Here is a 25134-nt window from a genome sequence, read left to right on the forward strand (position 1 = left end):
ATCATCTTTTCACAAAAAGCATTTTTTTCAAAAAAATTTTCTTTTCGCATTTTCAAAAAATTGCCATTTTTGAAATTTTTTGCAAAAAAGCTAATTGTTGCTTGCAGCTTGCTCAATTGCTAAATTTACAAAAAAAAAGATTTATAAAAAAAAAAAAAAAAAAAAAACCTAATAAATCGTGTAAATCGTTTTGGCGGATCTCGGCCTCGGCCATTATGGGAAAAACGCCCCACTTCATCAACGCCATATTGTCTTTTAAATTTTCCAGCGCTTTTTTTCCAGATTTTTTTTATTAAAAACTTTAAAAAAAAAAAAGTTGAAATTTAAAAAAAACCACAAAACCAAAATTGGCAAAAAAAGTTAAAACGTAAAAAAATGTTTTTTTTTGGCGGGTGTAACTTTTTTTGTGTACAAAAATTTTAGGTGTCAAAAAATTTAAAATTGCATCAAAAACCACAAATGTGCAAAAAAAAAAAAACGTGTCAAAAAAAAAAAATAAATAAAAATATTTCAAAAAAAAAAAATAAATGTTGAAATTAACGGTCAAAAAAAACTTTCGCGGGCATTTACTTTGCCATTTTGAAAATACTTCGCACCTGAAAATCCGCCATTTTGTAGATCATATTACGGACAATAAATGTAAAAAAAAAAATTTAAAAATTAAACCTTTTTTACGGAAACCGGCTTTTTTTTAAAAAGCGGAAATTAAATTCTGTATTTTTAAAGCGGAAAATTAGCCAAGATGAAATATTATGATTTTGAAAATTGGCATTTGCCCTTTGAAAAAATACCATGCCAAAATTTTGAAAGATATGCCCTTTTAAAAAAAATGCATGTTGTAGAACAGCAAAATACCGACTTACAAAAAAAAAAACATCAGAGTGATATATTAAAACCCCTTGAAAACAGGAAGCCGGCAAAGTGATATGCAGAGACGCGTCTACATGAGCATTGATACGAACTAACGAGGCATATGTTTGCCATTTTTTTTTTAAAGTTTATCGGCAACGCTGGGACTTTTGTTGGAGGTCATACTTTCGTCATCAATTTTGGGTTCTTTATACCTTCGTATTCGTTGTAATCAGAAATTTTGTAGGCAGCTCTAGCTCACAAAACGCATTTTTTTTTTTTCACAAGAAGATCATTGTATGCGGGTCTTCAAAATAAGGGGGCAGGGCCATTTTAGATTGAGAAATTTTTTCGCAATGGTGACTATGGATTCGTGTGGTTGCATAGGGCTTGCAATTATGGTCTACATTGTAGCAAGAAAAATTAGCCGCTCTAGCTGACACAACAAGATTAAACACGAAAAAATGTATCCCTAACACTGGAACGTTGATAAATCGGTGTCCAAATAAGCGGTCAAAATCTCGGCGGCAGTTATGGAGTTCCCACTTCCATAAAACGCCATATATTGTCCATGCCATTTTCCAGAACTTTTCGGATTGAAAAATACAAAGATCGATATCTAAAACACCAATTTTTTGCCAAACCGTGAAAAAAAACTTTTGGTCATTTTGAACGGGCTTGTTATGTGTTCAAATCTTACCGTGTTAAGTTATTTGTGTAAAAAACTTAGGTTTAATTACAGTTATGTGCATCTATAAAACCACCATTTATGTAGTACATGCACGTGTGTACGGTTGTGCAAAAAATCGTATCAATATTTCAAAACAACATGGATAAATCGTCTGAAATTAGACGGTCAAAGTTGTGTTGTAAATTAAATCGTTTTAAACTTTCGCGGGCATTTACTTTGCCTTTCGCCATTACTTTTACTTCGCCATTTTGAAAACTTCGATCATAAATGTCAAATTTGTACGGACCAATTTATTAAAAAAAATTATAACAAAAAAAAAAAAAAAATGTTTTAACCGAAAAAGCGGAAAAACGCTTTTGAACCGGAAAAGTCGGCAAAAAAACCTTTTTAAGCGGCAAATAAAACCGATTTTATTAAAATTCTGTCATTTTTGGTGGGAAAAATACCATTTTGCCATTGCAAAAATGATATGCCCCAAAAAATTGAAAGTATATTTAAGGATACCCCGAAAAAAAAATGCAAAAAAAAAAGTGCAAAAAACCCCTTGAAACAGGAACGTTTTGCAGAGACTTTGACGAACGGAGCCATTTACGGGCCATTTTTGGCCATTTTTAAAGTTATGCAACCCGGACTTTGTGGAATTGTCATCATTTTTATCGTTGTATCTATCGTTGCGCTCTAGCGCTCAATTAGCGCTCTTTTCAAAAAAAGCACAAAATTTTGTCGGTCAAAAATCTTTGTCATTTCAAAATTTTCGGCCATTTTTTTTTGAAATTTTGCTGATTGTGCTTGATTGATTTTGTGCAGCTTAAAAAATTTAAAAAATTAGCTTTGCTCTAGCTCACAAAAATTTACCGAAAAAATAGCCCTACTAACAAAACTTGATTTGAAAAAAAAATGGCCAAAAAAATCAAAAACTTGAAAAATCGTGGTCAATTTGAGGCGGGCAAAATCTCGGCCATTATGGGGAGGTTTCGCCACTTCATAAGAACTACAGCATATTGTCAGGGCATTTTTCCAGACTTTATTTTGTCCGCGGATTGAAAAATTCCAAAAGCAGTAATCCTAAAAAAAACGCACTTTGTTACCGCGATAAAGAATGTGGCCAAAGTTTGAAACGCAAAAAATGTTTTTCATATCTTAACCGAGGGGTCAAACCCTTTTGGGCGGGAAAAAAAAACTTAGCTAATTTACAGTATGTGCAATCTATAAAACGCTGACCATTATGAAAGACATGCACGTGTGTACGTTGGTTTGTGCAAAAATCGTATCACCTATTTCAAACAAACATGGATAAATCGTCTGAAATTAGACGGTCCCCAAAGTGTTGTGTTTTAAATTAAATACGTTTTAAACTTCGCGGGCATTTACTTAGATATCCATTTCTGGAATGACTTTCGCAACCTGGATAAATCCGCTCTTTTGTAGATCATATTACGGAAATAAAATGTAAAACTTTATAACCATAACTTTAACTTTTTTTTTTTTTGTAAAAAAGTCGGAAACCTTTTTAAGCGGCAAAACCGACTTATTAAAAAATGTCATTTTTGGCGGGAAAAAAATTTTACTCAGCCATTTTGAAAGATATGCCCCTGAAAATTGGCAGTGTTGTAGACTTTTATACCGACGACTACAAATATGCAAAACATCAGAGTGATAAAACCCCTTTAAAAACCCCGGCAAAATGTGCAGAGAAGACGCGTCTCATACGTGACGAACTTACGAGACTTTTGGCCATTTTTATTTGCAACGATTTTAAATTTTTAAAGTTTTTTGGCCTTTTTTTTAAAGTTATGCAACCATCACCACTTTGTTGTAAAAAAATTTTTTACTCATCTATTCGTTTTAAAAAATCTTTTTCACAAAAAAGCGCTTTAGCAAAAAAAAAGCATTTTTCACAAAAATTTTTTTTTCGTGTCAAAATTCAATCGGGCCCATTTTGAAATGTGTCTGCAAATGTAGACTAGGATTCGATGTGTGCAGCGGAGAGCAATTGTCTATCTTTGTACAAAAAATTAGAGCGCTCTAGCTCACAACAAGATTTACCGAAAAAATTAGCCCCTAACACGCCGTGGAAACAAGATAGCATGCGTGGTGTCAAGAATTGTGCGGTCAAAATCTTCGAGCCCTAATGGTATGTGAGTTTCGCCACTGTCATAGATTAAAAAATCGCCATAATGTCAGAGGGCATTTTTCCCAGACATTTTGGCGATTCTTTAGTGATAAAAAAAATCAAGAATAGAGCCGATCTAGATTAAAGAGAGAAAAAAAACCACATAGATACCGGAGTTGGCCAAAGTTGAACGAAAAATAAAAATGTTCAAAACTATATACGGGTGTCAAACTTTATGGGAGGTTAAAAACTGAGAGGTTAATTATAACAGTAATTGGTGCGATACGATAAACACCACCATTGCTGTAGGTAACATGCACGAGGTGTACGGGTTTGTGTGCTGAGAAAAAATCGAATGGCAATATATACAAACAACATGATATTACGACGGAGTCTGTGAAATTAGACGGCTCAAAGTTGGTGTTGTACATATAAATATCGTTTTTAAATCTTTCGTCAGGGCATTTACTTAAGCCTCTATTTTGCAGATACTTTCGCACCTGAAGTGAAAATCCGCCATTTTGTAGATCAGTATTACGGATCATCCAATGGATGTAGCAATAAAATTTATAACCAGTACCTTTAAAACACAGCTATTTGTTATATGAGAGTGCGGCAAACATTTTTAAGCGGCAAAACCGACTTAATAAAGATTCTGTCATTTATTGGCGAGGATAAGATTCTTTCTAGCTCAGATGTTGTTGAGAAAGATAGTTGGATGCCCGTGGATTAATATTGGCAGTGTTTGTAGTACTTTGATACCGAAGCGTAACAACTTATGCGTTTGTGATAACAAGTCTAGGAGTGTCATCATTTTTAAAACCCCTTGAAAGCAGGAAAGCCTGGCAATATAGTGTTGTTGCAGTGACGCGGTGGTCTCATAACGTCGGACGTACGAACTTTACGTGGAGCCATATTTTCGGCCAATGTATTTGTATACGTTATGCAAGCACACTTTGTGGAATTTGAGTCAATTTTGTTACATCTATTTTCTATTCGTTGTACAAAATAAAATTTCGCTCTAGTCACAAAAAGCCATTATGTCACTTTGTCGGTCAAAATTTTAACGGCGCCGATTTTTGTGAAAAATTTATTTCGGCAAATTGTTACTAGGGAATTGAGGTTTGCAGAGCTGTGCAATTGTCTATTTTTCTTTTGTACAAAAAAATTCGCGCGCGCGACCCCTCTAGCTCTACAACCGAAGGGAAGATTTACGAAAAAAAAAAAAAAAAAAAAAAAAAAAAAAAAAAAAAAAAAAAAAAAAATAAAAAAAAAAAATAAAAAAAAAAAAAAAAAAAAAAAAAATAGCCTCTCCCTAACACGTGAACTTTGATATATTATTTTTTTCGTGCCCGTGTCAAATTGTGGGGCGGGCAAAATGATCTCGGCCTTTTATTGGGAGGGTCTACACTTCATAAATAAACGCACATTGTTGTCAGGCCATTTTTCAGGACCTTTTCGCGATTGAAAAATCAAGAGGATATATAAAAAACACCACTTTGTATCCCCGGAAGTGTTGCCAAAGTTGAACGCTAAAAATTTTCAAATTCGATAACCGTGGTGTCAAACTTTGGCGGGTAAAACTTTAGGGCAGTTATGTGCAATACTATAAAACCACCATTTGTAGTTAAATGTCATGCACGTGTGTACGGTTGTGCTTGCATTTTGCTGCAACCTGTACTAGTTCCAAAACAAACAGATAAATCGTTCTGAAAATTAGAGGTTCAAAAGTTGTGTTGGTAAATTAAACTCGTTTAATAACTTTCGGGGGCAAAGCATTTACTTTGCCAATTTGATACTTTCGCAGGCCTGACAAACCGCCATGTAGATCCTATTACGGACAATATAAATGTAACAACTAAAATTATAACCATCTTTAAAGCTTAGTGTACGGGAAACCTTTTATAAGCGGCAAAACGCCGACTTATTAAACTTTTTGTAACTCAGGCCATTTTGAAAGACTTATGCCACCTGAAAATTGGCAGTGTTGGTAGACTTTATACGACTAACAAATATTCAAAACATCAAGTGATATATTAAAACCCCTTTGAAACAGGAAGCGGCAAAGTGATGTGCAGACACTCGTCTCATACGTGGACGAACTTTACTGAGCCATATATGTCCAATTTTTTAAAGTTAAGCGAAGCCCGGACTATGTGAGAATTAGTCATCATTGTTTACCTAGCTATCGTTTGAACAAAAATTAGTCGCTCTAGCTCACTAAAAGCATATTTTTCACAAAAATCTTTGATGTCGTTCAAAATATCGGCCATTTTTGAAATATTTCGCAAATGTGACTATTTAGGATCGAGGTAGTGCACGCTTGTGCAATTGTTCTATCTTTTGTAGTTTACAGAAAAGTTAAGCGCTTCTAGCTCACAACAAGATTTAACCGACAAAAAAATAGCCCTAACCCCTAACACGGACTTGAGAAAATCGTTGACAAATTTGGGGGCGGCGCAAAATCTCGGGCCAATTCATGTTGGAGGAAGGTTACCCACTTCAGATTCCATAAAGAACGCCATATGGTCAGGCATTTATCCAGGAGTTTCCACCCTCCAAGGACTTTTTCGCGATTTTGAAAGAATCAAAAGCGATATATAAAACCACCACTTTGTTACGGGAAGGGAAAGTGGACAAAGTATGTACGCAGAAAAAATGATCAAATCTTATTACACAGTGTACTACAATCTTTTTGGCGGCGGGGTACACAAACCTAAGGTAAATTTACAGTTATGTGCAAACTCAATACTATAAAACCACCATTATGTAGACATACAATATTAACACACTACAATAGCAAACGTTGTGGTTCACGGTGGTTGCAAAAAAAAAAAACGTATCAATAATTTCAAAACACGGGCACCCCTACAACATGGATAAATCGTCTGAAATTTAGACCGGTCAAAGTTGTGTTGGTAAATTAAATCGAATAAGATCGTTCTGAAATTATTTAAAAAAAAAAAACTAAACAAAAAAAAAAAGAAAAAAAAAAAAAAAAAAAAAAAAAACTTTTCAAAACTTAAATTTCGTCGGTAAAACTTGTCGGCAAGGGGCATTTACTGAGAGATTTTGACTTCTTCACTTCGCAACCTTGAAAAATCCGCGCCCAATTTGTAGATTCCATAATTAAAAACGGACATTAAATGTACACAAATTATAACCATAATCTTTAAAATAAACCAAACCACCGCTTTGGTACCGGAAGAGTCGGAAAAGAGGAAAAATAAGCCTTTTTATTTTTTATAAGCGGGCAGAAACCGACATATTAAGTATATAAAAAATTCTGGGTCTGTCAGTCTGATATTTCTGGTTCGGATTTTTTGGCGGTAGGAAAATACTCAGTGCATTTTGGAAAGATAATGCCCGCTGAAAAGTTGCATGTGTGTGTATGACTTTTATAACCGACTTAACAAATATGCAAAGACATCATAGTGAAATATTAAAACCGCCTTGAAACAGGAAGCCGGCAAAGTGATGTGCATGAGACTCGTCTCATACGTTGGACGAACTTTACGGAGCCATAATTTGGCCATTTTATTATAGTTATGAGCAACCCTGACTACGGATATTGGGTATTGTCATCATTATTTGACCATCTATGCGTATGTACAAAAAAATAGCGCTCTAGCGATCACAAACGCATTTCCACAAAAATCTTTTGTTGTCAAAGATATCTGCCATTTTTGACAATAGATCGCAAATGTGACTAGGATTCGTGTGTTCAGTTTAAAAAAAAAATCTTTTTAAAAAAAATTAAACTCTACTTCAAACAAGAATTTACCGAAAAAATGCCCTAACACGGAACTTGAAAAATCGTGTCAAATTTGGCGGGCAAAATCTCGGCCATTATGGGAGGTTCCCACTTCAAAAAAAATATTGTGCATTTTCTTTTTTCGATTGAAAAACTTTTTGCGATTAAAAAAAAAGCGAATATAGCGATATAAAAGTGGCCTTTTGAACCAAAAAAAAATGTTCAAAAAGTTGTCGCAAAAAATGTTAAAAACTTTTTAATTTACAGTTGTGGGGTAAAAACTTTTGGGGGTAAAAACTTAGGCAGTTATGTGTGCAAAAAAAAACCATTATGTACGTGTGTACATGCAATGTCAAAAAACGGTTGTCAAAAAAATCGTATCAAAAAAAAAAAACATGGGAGGTTAAACGGTCCGTTTTAAACTTTCGTCGGGGCATTTACTATATGTGTGCCATTTTTGTAAGTACTTTCGCACCCTGATAATCCTTCCGCCATTTATGTAGATCAACAATTACGGACTATACGCGATCAATAAATGAACCAAAATATAGTAGACCATAACTGTTGAAAAACCGTGCTTTGTCTCCGGAAGGTCAGAAAACATCTTTTAAGAGCGTTCAAAACCGACTTATTAAATATTCTGTCAGCTTGAGGTTATTTGGTGGGAAACATAACTACTACACCAATGTTTTGAAAGTATATGCCCCCCTGAAAATTTATGGCAAGATAGTTGTTAGCACTTTTATACCGACTACAAATATCTGTCAAAAACATCAGAGTGATATATAACTAAACCACCCTTGAAACAGGAAGCCGGCAAAGTATGTGGCAGAGACGCGTCTCAAATACGCTGACGAACTTTAAGAGAGCCATATTTTGATGCAGCCATTTTTAAAGATCATATGGCAACCCGGACTTTGTGGAACTTGTCATCATTTTTTTACCATCTATATCGTTGTTACACAAAAAATTAGCGCTCTAGCTCACACAAAAGCATTTTTCACCACAAAAATCTTATGTTGTCAGTACAAATATTATCGGCCATTTTTGAAAATTTTCCGCAAATGTGACTTAGGATTTCGTGGTGCAGCTTTGCAATTGTATCTATCTTTGTACAAAAAATTAGCGCTCTAGGCTCACAACAAGATTTTATACCGAAAAAATAGCCCTAACACGGTGAACTTGATAAATCGTCTAAATATTGCAAATTTTTGGCGGGCAAAAAAATCTCGGCCATTATGGGAGGTTTTTCCCACTTCAAAAAAAAACGCCATATTGTCAGTGTCAGGCAATTTTCCAGACTTTTTCGCGATTGAAAAAATCAAAGCTATATAAAAAAAAACCACTTTTGTAAGTACCCGGAAGTGGCCAAAGTTGAATTGAACGCAAAAAATGTTCATCAATCTTACCGTTCAAACTTTTGGCGCACAGTGGCGGTCTAAAAAACTTAGGTTAATTTACAGTTATGTGCATCTATAAAAAACCACCATTATGTATAAATACATATGCACGTGTGTACGGTTGTGCAAAAAAATCGTATCAATATTTCAAAACAACATGGATAAATCGTCACTGAAATTAGACGGGTCAAAGTTTGTGTTGTAAATTAAATCGTTTATTTTAAAAAAGAAAAAAAAAAACTTTTCGCGGGGCATTTACTTTGGCATTTTTTGAATACTTCGCACCCTGAAAATCCGCCATTTGTAGATCACTACGATCATTACTAAACAGATCAATAAATGTACAAAAAAATATATAAACCCATTAACTTAAACAAATTTTTTAAAAAAAAAAAAAAAAAAGAAAAATAATTTGTACCGGAAAGACAGACTTTATTAAAAGTCGTTCTGAACCTTCTTTTTTAAGCAGGAATACCGACAAAACCGACTTATTAAGATTCTGTCATTTTTTGGGGCAGGGAAAATACTCAGCCATTTTGAAAAGAAATATATGCCCCTGAAAATTGGCAGTGTTGTATGACTTTTATACCGACTACAAATATATGCAAACACATCAGAGTGATATATTCAAAAACCCCAAAAATTCAGGAAAAAACAGGAAGCCGGCAAAGTGATGTGCAGAGACGCGTCTCATACGTGACGAACTTTAACGGAGCCGAGCCATATTTTGAGGCCATTTTTAAAGTTATGCAACCCGGACTTTTGTGGGAATTGGTCATCATCATTTTTAACCATCTATCGTTGTACAAAAAATTAGCGCTCTAGCTCACAAAAGCAAAGCATTTTTTATTTTCACAGGAAAAAATCTTTGTCGGTCCAAAATATCGGCCATTTTATTGTAAATTTTTCGCAAATGATTGACTAGGATTCGTGTGGTGCATGGCTTGCAATTGTCTATCTTTTGTACAAAAAAAATTAGCGCTCTAGAAAGCTCTAGCTACCACAACATGAAACAAAATTTACCGAAAAAAATATTGCCCTAACACGGAACTTGATAAAATCGTGTCAAATTTGTGCAAATTTGGGGGCAAAATCTCGGCCATTTATGGGTGAGGTGAGGTTCCCCCTTCATAAAAAACTCCATATTGTCAGGCATTTTCCAGACTTTTCGCGGAATAGAGCAAAAACAAAGCGATATATAGAAGAAACCACTATTGTATACCGGAGTGAATTAGGTGCCAAAGTTGTTAGGTTAATTTACAGTTATTATGTGCATCATATAAAACCCATTATGTATGTGTGTGTACGTGTGTGTAAAATAAAATATCAAAAAAATTTCAAAAAACAATAAATTCAAAAATCGTTGACGGTCAAAAATAAAAGTTTAAACTTTTATCGTTAAAAAACTTTTAATTTTGCCATTTTGAATATTTTTCAAAATTTTCGAATTTATTTCGCATTTAAAAATAAATTTACAAAAAATAATCAAATAAAAATTTTTTTAAAAAAACTTTAAAAAATTTGTAAAAAAAATTAAAATTTAAAAAACCGCTTTAAAAAAAAAAAAAAAAAGCGGCAAAACCGCTTTTAAGATTCTGTCATTTTTGGCGGGAAAATAAATAGCCCATTTTGAAAGATATGCCCCTGAAAAAAAATTTTTTTAACTTTTTTATAAAAATTTTGAAATAATACGAAAAATGCAAAACATCATACCGCTACAAAATGCAAAAAAACAAAGCCAAAAGCAAAAATGTGCAAGCCGCCGAAACGTGTGCAGAAGACGGCAATACGTTGACGAATAAACATTTTTAAAGTTATGCCATATTTTTTGGACTTTTTTGTTATCAACACATCGGACTTTAAAAATTTCATCATTTTTTAATTATCATTTTTAAAAATTTTTAGCGCTTACTCACAAAAATCATTTTTTTCATTTTTTCTTTGTCGGTCAAAATATCGGCCATTTTGAAATTTTTCAGCTAAATTGTGACTTTTTCAAAATTGCAGCTTTTTACTATACTTTTAAAAAAAAAAACTTCTAAACAAAAAATAAAATAAAACGAAAAAAAAAAAAAAAAATAGCCCTAACAAAAAACTTGAAAATCGTGTCAAATTTGGCGGGCAAAATCTCGGCCATTATGGGAGGTTCCCACTTCATAAAAACGCCATATTGTCAGGCATTAGACTTTTTTCAAAGCGAATATTAAAAATCAAATAAAAAAACGGTACTTTGTAACGCAAACCAAGTTTGAACGCAAAAAAGTGTTCAAAAATGTTCAAAAAAAAAAAAAAAAACTTTTGTCAAATTACGTGTAAAATTTACTTTTGGCATTATTAAAAACTTATGTTAATTTACACATACGTGTGCATCAAAAAACCAATTATGTAAAAAAAAACATGCACAAAAACGTAATACGGTTGTCAAAAAAAATCGTATCAAAATTTGAAAAATTTAAATAAAAAAAACGGTCAAAAAAAAAAAAAAAAAAAATTTTTAAAAAAAAAAAAATTTTTTAATTTTTGCCAAATTCGCAAAATTAAAAAAATCCGCCATTTTGTAAATCAAAAAATTAAATAAATAAATTACAAAAAAAAAAAATAACATAACTTTAAACCGCTTTGTACCGGAAGTCGGAAACCTTTAAGGCAAAACCGACTTATTAAGATTACATTAAGATTTAAAATTTGAAAATCATTTCAGCCATTTTTTGAAAAATACCCCTGAAATTTTGCAAAAAATTTATGCCCCTGAAAATTGGCAGTGTTGTAAAAATTTGATAAAAAACCAAAACCCCCTTTGAAAACAGGAAGCACAAAGTGAAGAGACGCTTTCAAACGTTTTTAAAAAATTTTTGGCCATTTTTTTTTTTTTCATTTTTTTGTAAAAAAAAAAGCGCTCTTTTCACAAAAGCATTTTTTCAAAAAAAATCTTTGTCGGTCAAAAAAAAATTTCGGAAATTTTTTGTGAAAATTTTCAAAAATGTGACTAAAAATTTTTCATTGTGCAGCTTTTTAAAATTGTCTATCTTTTTTGTACAAAAAATTAGCGCTCTAGCTCACAACAAGATTTATTGCGGGCAAAATCGTGTCAAAATTTGGGCGGGCAAAATTTCATAAAATGGGTTCCCATTTTTCCCATTTCATCAGGCATTTTCAAAATTTTCAAGCGATTGAAAAAAACGAAAAAACGATATTTAAAAAGTGCCAAAAAAAACATGGATAAATCGTCTGAAATAGACGGTCAAAGTTGTGTATGTAAATTAAATCGTTTTAAACTTTCGCGGGCATTTACCTTTGCCATTTTGAATACTTCGCACCTGAAAATCCGCCATTTTGTAGATCAAAATATAAATGTACAAAAATAAAATAACCAAAAAAATAAAAAATACCTTTTTTTTTATAACGGAAAAAAACCTTTTTTTTCGACTTTTTTTTTTTGTCATTTTTTGACTTAAAAAAAAAATACTCATTTTTGGCGGGAAAAATATGCCCCCTGAAAATTGGCAAAAAAATACCGATACAAATAAAATGCAAAAAACATGATGAAATTTTGTCAAAACGAACTTTAAAATTTTTTTGGCCGCCATTTTGTAACAAAAAGATCAAAAATCTTTGTCGGTCAAAATATCGGCCATTTTTGAAATTTTTTCAAATGTGAAATTTTTGCAAATGCAATTGTGCAAATTTGTATCTTAATCTTTTAGCGCTCTAGCTTTAGCGCTTTAGCAATTTAAAAATTGTTGAACTTTGTACTAAAAAAATCGCGTCTAGCGGGTCAAAAAATTTAAAAAAAAAAATAGCCATAAAAAAAAACTTTTCATAAAAATCGTGTCAAATTTGGCGGGCAAAAAATCGGCATTTTATGGGAGGTTCCCACTTCAAAAAAAAACGCCATATATTGTCAGGCATTTTCCAGACTTTTTGCGAAAAAAAATCAAAAACAAAAAATAAAAATTCAAAAAAAAAAAAACTTTTTTTGGCAAAAAAAAAAAAATGTTCAAAATTTTACGTTAAACTTTTTTGCGGGTAAAAAATTTAAAATTACATGTACAAAAACATTATAAAAACCATTTGTAGTACACAAAAATCGTACGGTTAAAAAAAAAAAAAAATCAAAAAATTTCAAAAAAAAAATCGGAAAAATTTTGAAATCAAAAATTAAATTAAATCGTTAAAAAAACGGTCAACTTTTTTTAAATTAAATTTTTAAACTTTCGCGGGCATTTACTTTGCCATTTTTAGAAAATACTTCGCACCTAAAAATCCGCCATTTTTTTTAGATCATATTAACGGATAAATAAAAAAAAAAACCTTTTTCATTAACTTTAACTTTAAAATAAGCGGAAAAAACCTTAAAAAACGGCAAAATTTATAAGATTCTGTCATTTTTGGCGGGAAAATACTCAGCCATTTTGAAAGATATGCCCCTGAAAAAAATTGGCAGTGTTGTAGACTTTTATACCGACTGATGCAAAAACATCAGAGTGAAAAAAAAAACCCCAGCAAATCAGTTGTAGCCGGCAAAGTGATGTGCACGATTACGCGTCTCATACGTGACGAACTTTTACGGAGCCATATTTTGGCCATTTTTAAAGTTATCACACTTTGTGGAATTGAAAATTTTTTTATCTTTGTCGGTCAAAAAATTAGCGCTCTAGCTCACAAAAAAAAATATCGGTCAAAATTTTTCCATTTTTGAAATTTTCGCAAATGTGACTAGGATTCGTGGTGCAGCTTGCAATTGTCTATCTTTGTACAAAAAATTAGCGCTCTAGCTCACAACAAGATTTACCGAAAAAATAGCCCTAAAACGGAACTTGATAAATCGTGTCAAATTTGGCGGGCAAAATCTCGGCCATTATGGGAGGTTCCCACTTCATAAAAACGCCATATTGTCAGGCATTTTCCAGACTTTTCGCGATTGAAAAATCAAAGCGATATATAAAAACCACTTTGTACCGGAAGTGGCCAAAGTTGAACGCAAAAAAATGTTCAAATCTTTACCGTGTCAAACTTTTGGCGGGTAAGGTTAATTTATTTACAGTTATGTGCATGCATACTAAAATGTGCATGTAGTATATGCAACCACCGGTTGTTATGTGTACAAGTACGTATGCAACGTGTCAAAAAAAAAATGCAAAAAAAATCGTATCAAAATTTCAAAAAAAAACATGGATAAATTTTGTTGTAAATTAGACGTTTCAAAAGTTGTGTTGTAAATTAAATCATTTTTAAACTTTCGCGGGCATTTACTTTGCCATTTTGAATTTTCGCACCTGAAAATCCGCCATTTTTCATAATACGGACAATCATATTACGGAAAATAAAAAAACTTTATAACGGAATAACTTTAAACCGCAAAAAAACTAGCTCTTATTTTCAAGATTCTGTCATGTCATTTTTGGCGGGGAAAATACTCCCCGCAGAGCCAATTTTGAAAGATATTATGCCCCTCTGAAAATTTGGCAGTGTTGTAGACTTTTATATGCCGACTACAAATATGCAAAATTCATCAGAGTTGATATATCTAAAAACCAACCCCTTTAATTCTCTCAGGAACTGCCTCCGGCAAAGGGTTGATGTGCAGAGAAGACGGGCGTCATTAGAACGTGGTACGGAGCGTCTCATACGTGAAACGAAATTTACGGAGGCCGTATTTGTGGGGCTGTGTGGGGGGGTGGGTGGGTCATGGTGGTGGGGGGGCCATTTTTAAAGTTATGCAACCACGCGGACTTTGTGGAATTCTGTCATCATTTTTTTTATTTCCAATCTATCTAAATATATACCATCTACATCGTTTTTGTACAAAAAATTAGCGCTTCTAGCCTCACACCACAAAAGCATTTTTTATCACACAAAAAAACCTTTGTTCGGGTCAAATATATTCGGCAAACATTTTTTGAAAATTTTTCCGCAAATTGTACCTAGGATTCGTGGTGCAGCTTGCAATTGTCTATCTTTGACACAAAAAAATTAGCGCTCTATAAGCTCACAACAACTGATTAACCGAAAAAATAGCCCTAACAAAATAACCTACGGAACTTGATAAATCGTGTCAAAATATGGCGTAGGCAAAATCTCTCGGGCCATTATGGGAGGTTCCCACTACTTCATCAAAACGCCATATTGCAGGCATATTCCAGACAATTCCGCGATTGCAAAATCAAATAAAAAGCGATATATATAAAAACCACTTTGTCAATTACCGGAAGTGGGCCAAAAAAGTTGAACGCAAAAAATGAGTTCATAATCACTTACCGTGTATGTCCAAACTTTTTGGCGGGTAAAAAAAACTTAGGTTAATTTACAGTATATGTGCAATCTATAAAACCACCATTATGTAGTACATGCGTCGATGTGTACGGTATGTTGCAAAAAAATCGTATCAATATTTCAAAACAACAATAAATGGATAAATCGTCTGAAATTAGACGGTTCAAAGTCAGAAGTTGTGTTGTAAATTTAAATCGTTTTTAAAAACTTTCGCGGGCATTTACTTTGCCATTTTGAATACTTCGCACCTGAAAATCCGCCATTTTGTAGATCATTATTACGGACAATAAATGTACAAAAAATTATAACCATAACTTTAAACTAAAAACCGCTTTGTACCCGGAAGTCGGAAACCTTTTTTAAGCGGCCAAAAACCGACTTATTAAGATTCTGTCATATTTTGGCGGGAAAATATACTCTCAGCCAGAGCCATTTTTGAAAGATATGCCCCCTGAAAATTGGGCTTCCAGTGTAACTTTTGTAGACCTTTTACTACCGACTACAAATATGCAAAACATCAGATCTGTGATATATAATATCAAAACCCCTTGAAACAGGCAAAGCCAGGAAGCCGGCAAAGTGATGTGCAGAGAGACGCGCCTCTCACCACGTGATTGACGAACTTTAACTAACGGGCGGAGCCATATTTTTTGGCCATTTTTTTTAAAGTTATGCAATACCCGGACTTTGTGTGGAATTGTCCATCATAATTTTTTACCATCGTTTCCTATCGTTGTACAAAAAAAAATTTAGCGCTCTAGCTCACAAAAGCATTTTTTTTCACAAAAATCTTTGTCGGCTCCAAAAATATCGGCTCCCATTTGAATGAAATTTTTCGCAAATGTGACTAGGATTCGTAGGTGATGCAGCTTGCAATTGTCTATTCTTTTGTACAAAAAATAATTAGCGCTCTAACTCACAACAAGATTTACCGAAAAAAAAAATAAGCTACAAAAAAAAATACCCCAATTAACACGGAACTTGATAAATCGTGTCAAATTTGGCGGTAGCCAAAATCCTCGGCCATTTATGGGAGGTTCCACTTCATAAAAAAACGCACATCCCATCATATTGTCAGGAATTTTCCGACTTTACGCCGATTTTGAAAAAATTTCAAAAAAAAATAAAAAAAACCCAAAAAAAAAAATTTTAAAAAAAAAAATTTTTTTTAAAAAAAAAAAAAAAAAAAAAAAAAAAAAAAAAAACCAAAAAAAAAATGATTAAAAATTTCGGCATTCAAAAAAATTTAAAAAAAACCTTTAAAAAATTTTAAAAAAAAAAAAAAAAAAAAAAAACCCAAAAAAAAAAAAAATTTGGCAAAAACAAATTCAAAAAAATTAAAAAAAATCCAATTTTTGCAAAAAAAAAACTTTTTGTAAAAAAAAAAAAAAAAAAAAACAAAAAAAAAAAAAAAAAAAAAACCCAAAAAAAAAACAAAATGATAAAAAAACAAAAAAAAAAAAAAAAAAAAAAAAAAAAAAAAAAAATTTTTCAAAAAAAAAAAAATTTTTCAAAAATTTTTTGAACAAAAAAAATTTTTAAGTTTTGCAAAAAAAATTTTTTGCAAAAAAAAAAAAAAAAAATTAAAAAAAAAAATTTTCAATTAAAAAAAAAAAAAAAATTCACCCAAAAAAACAAATATTTTCACCAAATAAATCAAAAAAAAAAAAATTCAATCAAAAATAAAAAAAAAAAAAAATTATTTTAATCAAAAAAAAAAAAAAAAAAAAAAGTCCCAAACCCACAAACGCTTCAAAAAAAACTTTTTCCAAATTTCAAAAAAAAATTTTAAAAAAAAATTTTGTAAAAAAATCAAAAAACTTAAAAAAAATTTTGCCAAAATTTTTTTTGGCCATCAACAAAAAAAAAAAACGTTAACAACAAAAACAAAAAAAAAAAATCAAAATTTTTCAAAAAAAAAAAAAAAATTAAAAAAAAATTTTTTTTTAAAATAAACTAAAAAAAAAACAAAAAAAAAACAAAAAAAAAAAAAAAAAATTCAAAAAAAAAAAAAAAAAAAAAAAAAAAAGTGAAAAACAAAAAAAAAAAAAAAAATACAAAAAAAAAAAAACGTTCAATTTTTAAAAAAAAAAAATAAAAAAATAAATTTGAAAAAAAAAAAAAAAAAAAAAAAAAAAAAAAAAAATGGCCGCTAAAAAAAAAAAATTAATTCATAAAAAAAAAAAAAAAAAAAAAAAAAATCACCAATTTAAAAAACGGCATTTTACTTTCAAAATTTAAAAAAAACCCAAAACTTAGAAATCCAACAAATTTAAAAACCAAAATTCAAAAAAAAACGCAAAAAAAAAATTCAAAAAAAAAAATTTTTTTAAAAAAAAAAAAAAAAAAAAAAAAAAATTAAAAAAAAAATCAATTTCAAAACAAAAAAAGGTCAATTTAAAAAAAAAAAAAATTTTTAAAAAATTTAAAAGCCATTTAACAAAAAAAAAAAAAAAAAAAAAAAAAAAAATTTTTACACCAAAAAAAAAAAAAAAAATTAAAAAAAACAGTTAAAAAAACGTTGAAAAAAAAAAAAAAAAAAAAATTTACAAAAAAAAAAAAAAAAAAAAAACAAAAAAATGTTTTAAAAAAAAAAAAGTTCAATTGTTTAAAAAGCAAATTTTTTTTTTTGCGGGTAAAAACTTAGGTTAAAAAAAATATTAAAAAAAAAACAAAAAATTCAAAAATTCAAAAAAATTATTATTACAGCACAACACCTACTAATAGCGTAACAAATGTAAACTAAGCTAAGCCTGTGCTTCCGTTAATATCACTAACATTTTCCAAAACGTTTGTGTCTTTGAAAATGAGCAGATTCATTGTTTATTTCCTATGCATAGCACAAGCAAAATGTCAGATGGTTACTTTGATTACTACAATGTCACATATGTCACTTGTTCTCAATGATAACCATTATTATTGTGCGTGCTTTCTCGCCTCACTGCACTATCCACTGAAGAGACTCGGCAAATCTGGAAGCTGGTACATGCAGTCCAAATCAGAGTAATCGAGGTATCAGTATTCAATTCGTCGAAAGTCAGAGCGTCGTCTTCGATGTCGATAAGCTTATGTGACACTACATTACCAATGTTGTTCTAGCCTGTCATCTTTTATGACCCATTCATAGCCAGAGTTCATATCAGGAACAACAGGTTCAGGAATGTGGGATCTCTTTCAAAACATATCTTAGGTATATGCTGTTTCAGACTTCTCCGGCATAATGGAAATTACATCAGATTGGTTCTCCTTAGCACATAGCTCCATAATTCGTATGAAGTACTATTCATCAATCTTGTGGACCCTCGTGCAACCATAAAGAATCCACCTGTACCACCTTTGGTCACTGAGGTTCACAAGAATAAGGAACTGTCCTTCATACGAATTAAGGAGAACCAACTCAACCATCCGTAGAATGTGGATCTGGTGTCTTTTCCATCATGCCGGGGAAGTCTGGAACATCATATACGATATGTGAATCTAGGTGAAACTAGGTTGGAAACAGGAAGAGCTTCCACATCCCTGAATCCGATGTTTCTGATGTTAACTCTGACCATGGACGGTTGACAAGTTAGAACCACGATGGTAATGTAATGTCACATTAGGTCATCGAGGTCGAAGACGATACTCTCGCGAGAAAGCAAAAAGAAAATGATTATCATTAAGAACTAGTGAAAGAAATATGTGACACTGTAGTAACCATATTATATTTCCTGACGTTATACACAGGAAATAAACAATGGATGTGTTCATTCTAAAAGACACAACACGATTAAAAAAGTGTCATGGTATTTACGGACTTTTAATTTGATACCCTTTAGCTATTAGTTGGCGTTTTGATGTAATAATTCACTTTGAGAGGCTACTAGTCTACAATATTTCGAACATGAAAATGGATTATTTTGAAGTCCTGCTTAAAAATTTAGCCAACTTTAAATTCAAATATGTTAAGTTATAAATCGTCGATAGCCAATGTTATGTTCAGGAAATTCCGAGACACCAAGAAACTGTAGTGTTAGCGGTTTGGAAAAAAAAAAAACAATCATATGCCGCATCCGATGATGTTTTGTAAACCAAATAATGGTATAACAACAATTCTCTTTTGCATTTTTATAAATTTTTGTTGTTGTTGTTGTTGTTGTTGCTATTTAACCGATTGATAAGAGGTCAAATAACTGATTACGAATAATAATTTGTTTTTGGGAAACAATTTTGCTGCGTCAAGCTAAATATGAAAAATTTGCTGTAAAATCACCATTTTTGAGTTAATTTTTTTTCCATTTCCTGCGTAGAAATCACTATATATAATGGATTTCTTGGTCATGATATGTATTTGTTGTTATATTGTGGTCATTTTGATACCTCATTTGCCTTCTTCGGTTGAAAAATGTTAATGTTATGACTATTTTTTAATTTTTAGTTAAATTCAAGATGGTGGCCATCTTGATTACGTCATAACCGGAAGTTCATCCCAACGTATGCAATGTTAACATTTTGATTTGTGATTAGTGGGTCATAAGGGTTCAGAACAATATTGGTTCGGAGGTTTGGGGGGGGGGGGGGGGTGCAGTTGGGACCTTCCTAGCCCATGGCCTTAGAGGAGGTGTTTCCGAAAGATTCAAAATTTGTAAACAACAAAAACAATCGAGGATCATTTCCTTTTTGAATGTGGAGTGGAAAATCGTATTTGCCAGAAAAATGGTTATCTTCATTACGGCTAACGAATTTATTTTGGATAAAGCAAAAAGGAAGGCTTCAAATGGTTTATTATGACTGCAACTATTTAATGCATATGGATAATACCACAAACCTATCTCTCAACAGAGCAAGGGAATTATCAGAAAAATATCTAAACGAAATCACTTTGGCAGGCATCTGAAATACTTTGCGTGATGGAGATTCACCTTAATATCAGACCTGCAAACAGAAGTAATAAATGCAAGATCATTTGGGATTCGTCTACCAAAGAAGGTCTCATGGATGATATGGCCGCACTAATATTGCATAACCACATTAATGTCCGACCGTCAACCGGGTCTCAGGAAATCTTATGTGGATTCAGGGGAAAATATTCCCTCTAAAATAATCAGATAAAATGTCAGGAAAATTTATTTGATGCAATCCTGCACAACATCAGGACACTCTGCTTAAGGAAGGACTTCCGCCAAAACTTGGATGTCTACCTGGTCTGACATGATACCTTGTGATACATTTATGAATTTGACAGTAGTGGCCCTAGAAATTAACCACAAACAAGTCCTTGAGAAAATAATCATACCTACCTCCAGAACTTCCAATTCTAATGCAGGCTTAGGAGATAAATATGGCGAAGGTAAAACAGATGATGTTGCTGTATTAAGAACAGAGATAATGCAAACTAAATCCACAAAAAAAAACATAAAAAAAACATATGAAAATAAACCCTAACAAGACAACGTTAAGTCTTCAAAGAAAAAGTATATATGGTAATAAAAACTAAGTGCAAAATTTTGAGATGATAGGGAGTATAATCAAGATTGAAAACCACATAGAATGAAAACTGATTTATTGATATTGTCATCTGGACCCTTGCCGACTTTAGTTTAGGTTGACATCGATATGTGACAAAAAGTAGGGCCGAAAATGCAGCTGCTGATTGTACCACAATAACTCTTGCGCGTGGTTATGGATAACTTGACAGTTTCATCGGAGTTACACTGTGAGGAGAGATTTGAAAGAAGGAAGCCAAAGTATAAAGGCTTGGTAGAAGATAGCAATACCCTAGAATGTCGGAATAGGTGTTCCTGTTTCCTACATGTTCAACTAAAAAGCTATTTCCAACATTAGAAGTAATGGGCAGTGAGAAGAAATCAGCTGAAGATGTAATGTCAAAATAAGAGAGAAGGCGCCCGCAGTAGAAGCGACAAGGTAAGAACTGGGCGTAATCCACAGATGAAGAGAGATTAAGCCAATCATTGCTGATTTGTGACTTTGAAGATGTTCCAACTGAGGACTCGATGAAGCACATGAAAGATGATCATCTGATGACGTCTGTAGAGTTGCAATTCAGATATTTATTCCAAGATCATTCAAGGCATCTCATAAGTATCAACATTTTAACCTGTTACTTCTCGTACAGAGTGAAATACAGAGACAACTTTAATTCAAACGGCCATCTTGGATATTAAATTTGCGGTCATTTTGAAGTTTAAATAAGAATGGAATTATTTATGTATCAAACACTACAAAAATATAAATACTCTCACTATATTTGCATGTGCTTATTTGCTTAAAGTAAGCTTAGCCATTATATGTATTATTTACAGATACAGCTCGTAAAGTTGGCGGCCATCTTGAAATACAAAATGGCGGTCCTCCTACATGAAGTTTAACATTCTCAGAATGTTCCTTAGTGTCAATAATATGGATGTAGACGTTTAACATTTGAGAAATAAAATAAATAAATGATGATTAGGTTTTTTCTATTTCCTAATAATCACAATAGATTTAACTTGACTAAATAGTTTTCCCATCTAAAATGAATTCTCCTTAGATTATTGTTTAACAAATCTTTACATTCAGTTTGAGTATCAACGATTGCATTAAGCGAAGTGCCATCAGTAAACTGATAATAACTAAATCATTAATATAGATAAAAAACAATAAAGGACCCCTAAGTAACTCAGGACTTATTATAGTATATATTAAGTATAGCAACTCGCATCACCTACTGTAAACAAACCATGACAGTAGAATCCCGATGCCTAATTATCTTTACTTTCTATTTTTTTAATTAAGACAATATATGCTAGATAATATGCCACACTCTGTAGAAGGCCTTACTGATAACACATACACAATGTCCAAATTATTTCCTTAAATTTAACATATGAAAATATATCATGAGTGATAAAGGGATGATGGTTGGTAGTAGAGTCACCAGCCCTGTATCCGGATTGAAAAGCAATGTAATCTTTCCGAAGAATAGAGTAACAATAATTGCCTCGAATTTGAAGATGCATATTGACGTTAAGTTTCCAGGCACAGAGGGCGCCTGTTCATCACCACTCATGCGTATGAAGTTATTAAAATCAAATGTTTATATAGTAAAGAAAGTCACTTACCCATTTAATACCTGTGCTTTTTTAATGAAAACATTTCCAGAATAAGTTCAACTTTAATGTTTACTCAATGGTTATTTACATACTCGGCCGCCCGTTATAAACTGTATTAAAATGTATTCATCTCTATACTCACATTATGGCTTTGTTATTTGTACAGATACTCTACAGCTGACGAATCGTATGTTTTCCCTGTTAAACACAGGAGCAGACAAATTAGCATTTCTCTTCCGTTACAAAAGTTACTTACACCATTACCATCATTGGGAAATTGGAGCATCTTATTTTAATTCAAAGTATATACATATTGTTATAACCAAGAATAACAAAAATGGAAACCCAGCAGCTAAATTCAAAACACAATTTAATTATACATACAAAATTATACATAGATGGTTTACAATATCTTAAGTGATTGATGGAGGCACAGAGTAATACGAGAATTTAAAATGTTACCTATCCGTATGTGAATGTCCTGGTATAATCCTTCATTCTGTCAGGTTCCGAATTCATAATTTTCACAAATCCAGGAGGAACATGAATGCTCACAGATAATTTGTAAAGTTCCAGGTAAAATGAACAAAACCACCCAATGAGTTGTAACAATCCACTGATAGAGTCAAAATACCGCTTCCAAAATAATTTGATATGGCGCTGTACAATTCATGGTATGTCTTATTACAGATCTCATTACCGTTCTGATTAGTCATGAACAGGTGGAGTATATATATCTAATCCTTAATTCAAGAATATTGGAAAACCTTCTACTTCTAGAAATATCTAACTAAAAAGTGAACAAATAAACACACAGAACTTTCTGGAAATAAATCATTCTGGGTCCCTACTTTTAATCACTTTTAATTTACTAATCATGAAACAATACATTTATAGATCTAGGCGTCTTCAACAAAACCTGTGAAAATTATGATATACAGAAATATATTAGTATTGGTAAAGGTAATAAATACATAGATAAAAATAATCGTAATTGGAAAAAATGTATTAAACTTATAGAAACTTCACTAAATCCCTGACAGTATGAGATAAAATATACTTTATTATAAAATTATTTTAGCACACTTCATTAAGTATTTATACAAAAGTTTACATAACTGCAACCTCCAGCTATGGAATCTACAATATAATCATTACTCTCTCTCTCTCTCTCTCTCTCTCTCTCTCTCTCTCTCTCTCTCTCTCTCTCTCTCTCTCTCTCTCTCTCTCTCTCTCTCTCTCTCTCTCTCTCTCTCTTGTATATATTATTGAATGTATGCTTTTGAATCGGTGTGTGGATGTGGTAGTATAGAGTTGTGTATGACAAATAAAAAACGAGCCATGACAATAATATGGCTGATGATGATGAAGATGATGATTGATTATGGTGATGTTGTTTATATAGATGAAGATAATGTGACTAATGTTTGAGTTACATATAGTTAAAAATGATAATGTTCCTTTTGATGATTATGATCATGACAATGATGCGGATGAAGATAATGATATTTGATAAATTATGATGATGAGGATGATAATAAAGACGATGATGATGATGACGATGATGCTGATGATGATGACGATGATGATGATGTTTACAAGGATGACGATGATGATATTTCATGGTGTTGATGATTATTATGACGATGATGAATGTTGATAGATCACCACGTCACATGCATTCGTGCACGATGAAGCCCGACATAATCGGGTCCCGTAACAGATCACCACTTCACATGTATCCGTGTACGATGAAGCCCGACATAATTGGGTCCCGTAACAGATCACCACGTCACATGTATCCGTGCACGATGAAGCCCGACATATTCGGGTCCCGTAACAGATCACCAAGCCACATGTATCCGTGTACGATGAAGCCCGACATAATCGGGTCCCGTAACAGATCACCATGTCACATGTATCCGAGCACGATGAAGCCTGACATAATCGGGTCCCGTAACAGATCACCATGTCATATGTATCCCTGCACGATGAAGCCCGACATAATCGGGTCCCGTAACAGATCATCACGTCACATGTATCCGTGTACGATGAAGCCCGACATAATCGGGTCCCGTAACAGATCACCACGTCACATGTATCCGTGCACGATGAAGCCCGACATAATCGGGTCCCGTAACAGATCACCACGTCACATGTATCCGTGCACGATGAAGCCCGACATAATCGGGTCCCGTAACAGATCACCAGGTCACATGTATCCGTGCACGATGAAGCCCGACATAATCGGGTCCTGTAACAGATCACCAGGTCACATGTATCCGTGCACGATGAAGCCTGACATAATCGGGTCCCGTAACATATCACCACGTCACATGTATCGTGCACGATGAAGCCCGACATAATCGGGTCCCGTAACAGATCATCGCGTCACATGTATCCGTGTACGATGAAGCCCAACATTATCGGGTCATGTAACAGATCATCACGTCACATGTATCCGTGTACGATGAAGCCCGACATAATCGGGTCCCGTAACAGATCACCACGTCACTTTTATCCGTGCACTAAGAAGCCCGACATAATTGGTTTCCGTAACAGATCACCGCGTCACATGTATCCGTGTACGAAGAAGCCCGACATAATTGGTTCCCGTAATAGATCACCACGTCACATGTATCCGTGTACGAAGAAGCCCGACATAATCGGGTCCCGTAACGTCACATGAATCCGCGTACGAAGAAGCCCGACATAATCGGGTCCCGTAATAGATCACCACGTCACATGTAACCGTGCACCATGAAGTCCGACATAATCGGGTTCCGTAACGGATCACCACACAGTCCATTTTTTAATCAGATACAATGTTTTAAACATTCTACTAGTTTTATATTATGTGTACAGACATTCACCGACCACAATTAAAACAGAACATAATTTCTAATTTCCCGACAAAACATAAACAATACTGATAATTTAAACAATAATCGGTGCTTAATCAT

The 25134-nt window shown here is 32.8% G+C and overlaps 1 protein-coding gene across 1 annotated transcript; it reads right to left on the reverse strand.

Moving 5' to 3' along the window:
- Window positions 1-23809: 23809 nt before the first annotated feature.
- LOC138322024 (keratin-associated protein 9-1-like) lies at window positions 23810-24535 on the reverse strand. The gene has a single exon (XM_069266081.1). It carries the CDS (start codon window positions 24533-24535, stop codon window positions 23810-23812), a length of 726 nt encoding a protein of 241 aa, XP_069122182.1.
- Window positions 24536-25134: the final 599 nt, after the last annotated feature.

The sequence above is a fragment of the Argopecten irradians genome, chromosome 4 (assembly GCF_041381155.1).
Source record: "Argopecten irradians isolate NY chromosome 4, Ai_NY, whole genome shotgun sequence".
In the NCBI taxonomy this organism is placed as follows: Eukaryota; Metazoa; Mollusca; class Bivalvia; order Pectinida; family Pectinidae; genus Argopecten; species Argopecten irradians.

Coding starts and splice junctions, on each gene's coding strand:
- LOC138322024 (XM_069266081.1), bottom strand. CDS start 24,535: ATGTCGGGCTTCATCGTGCACGATACATGTGACGTGGTGATATGTTAC.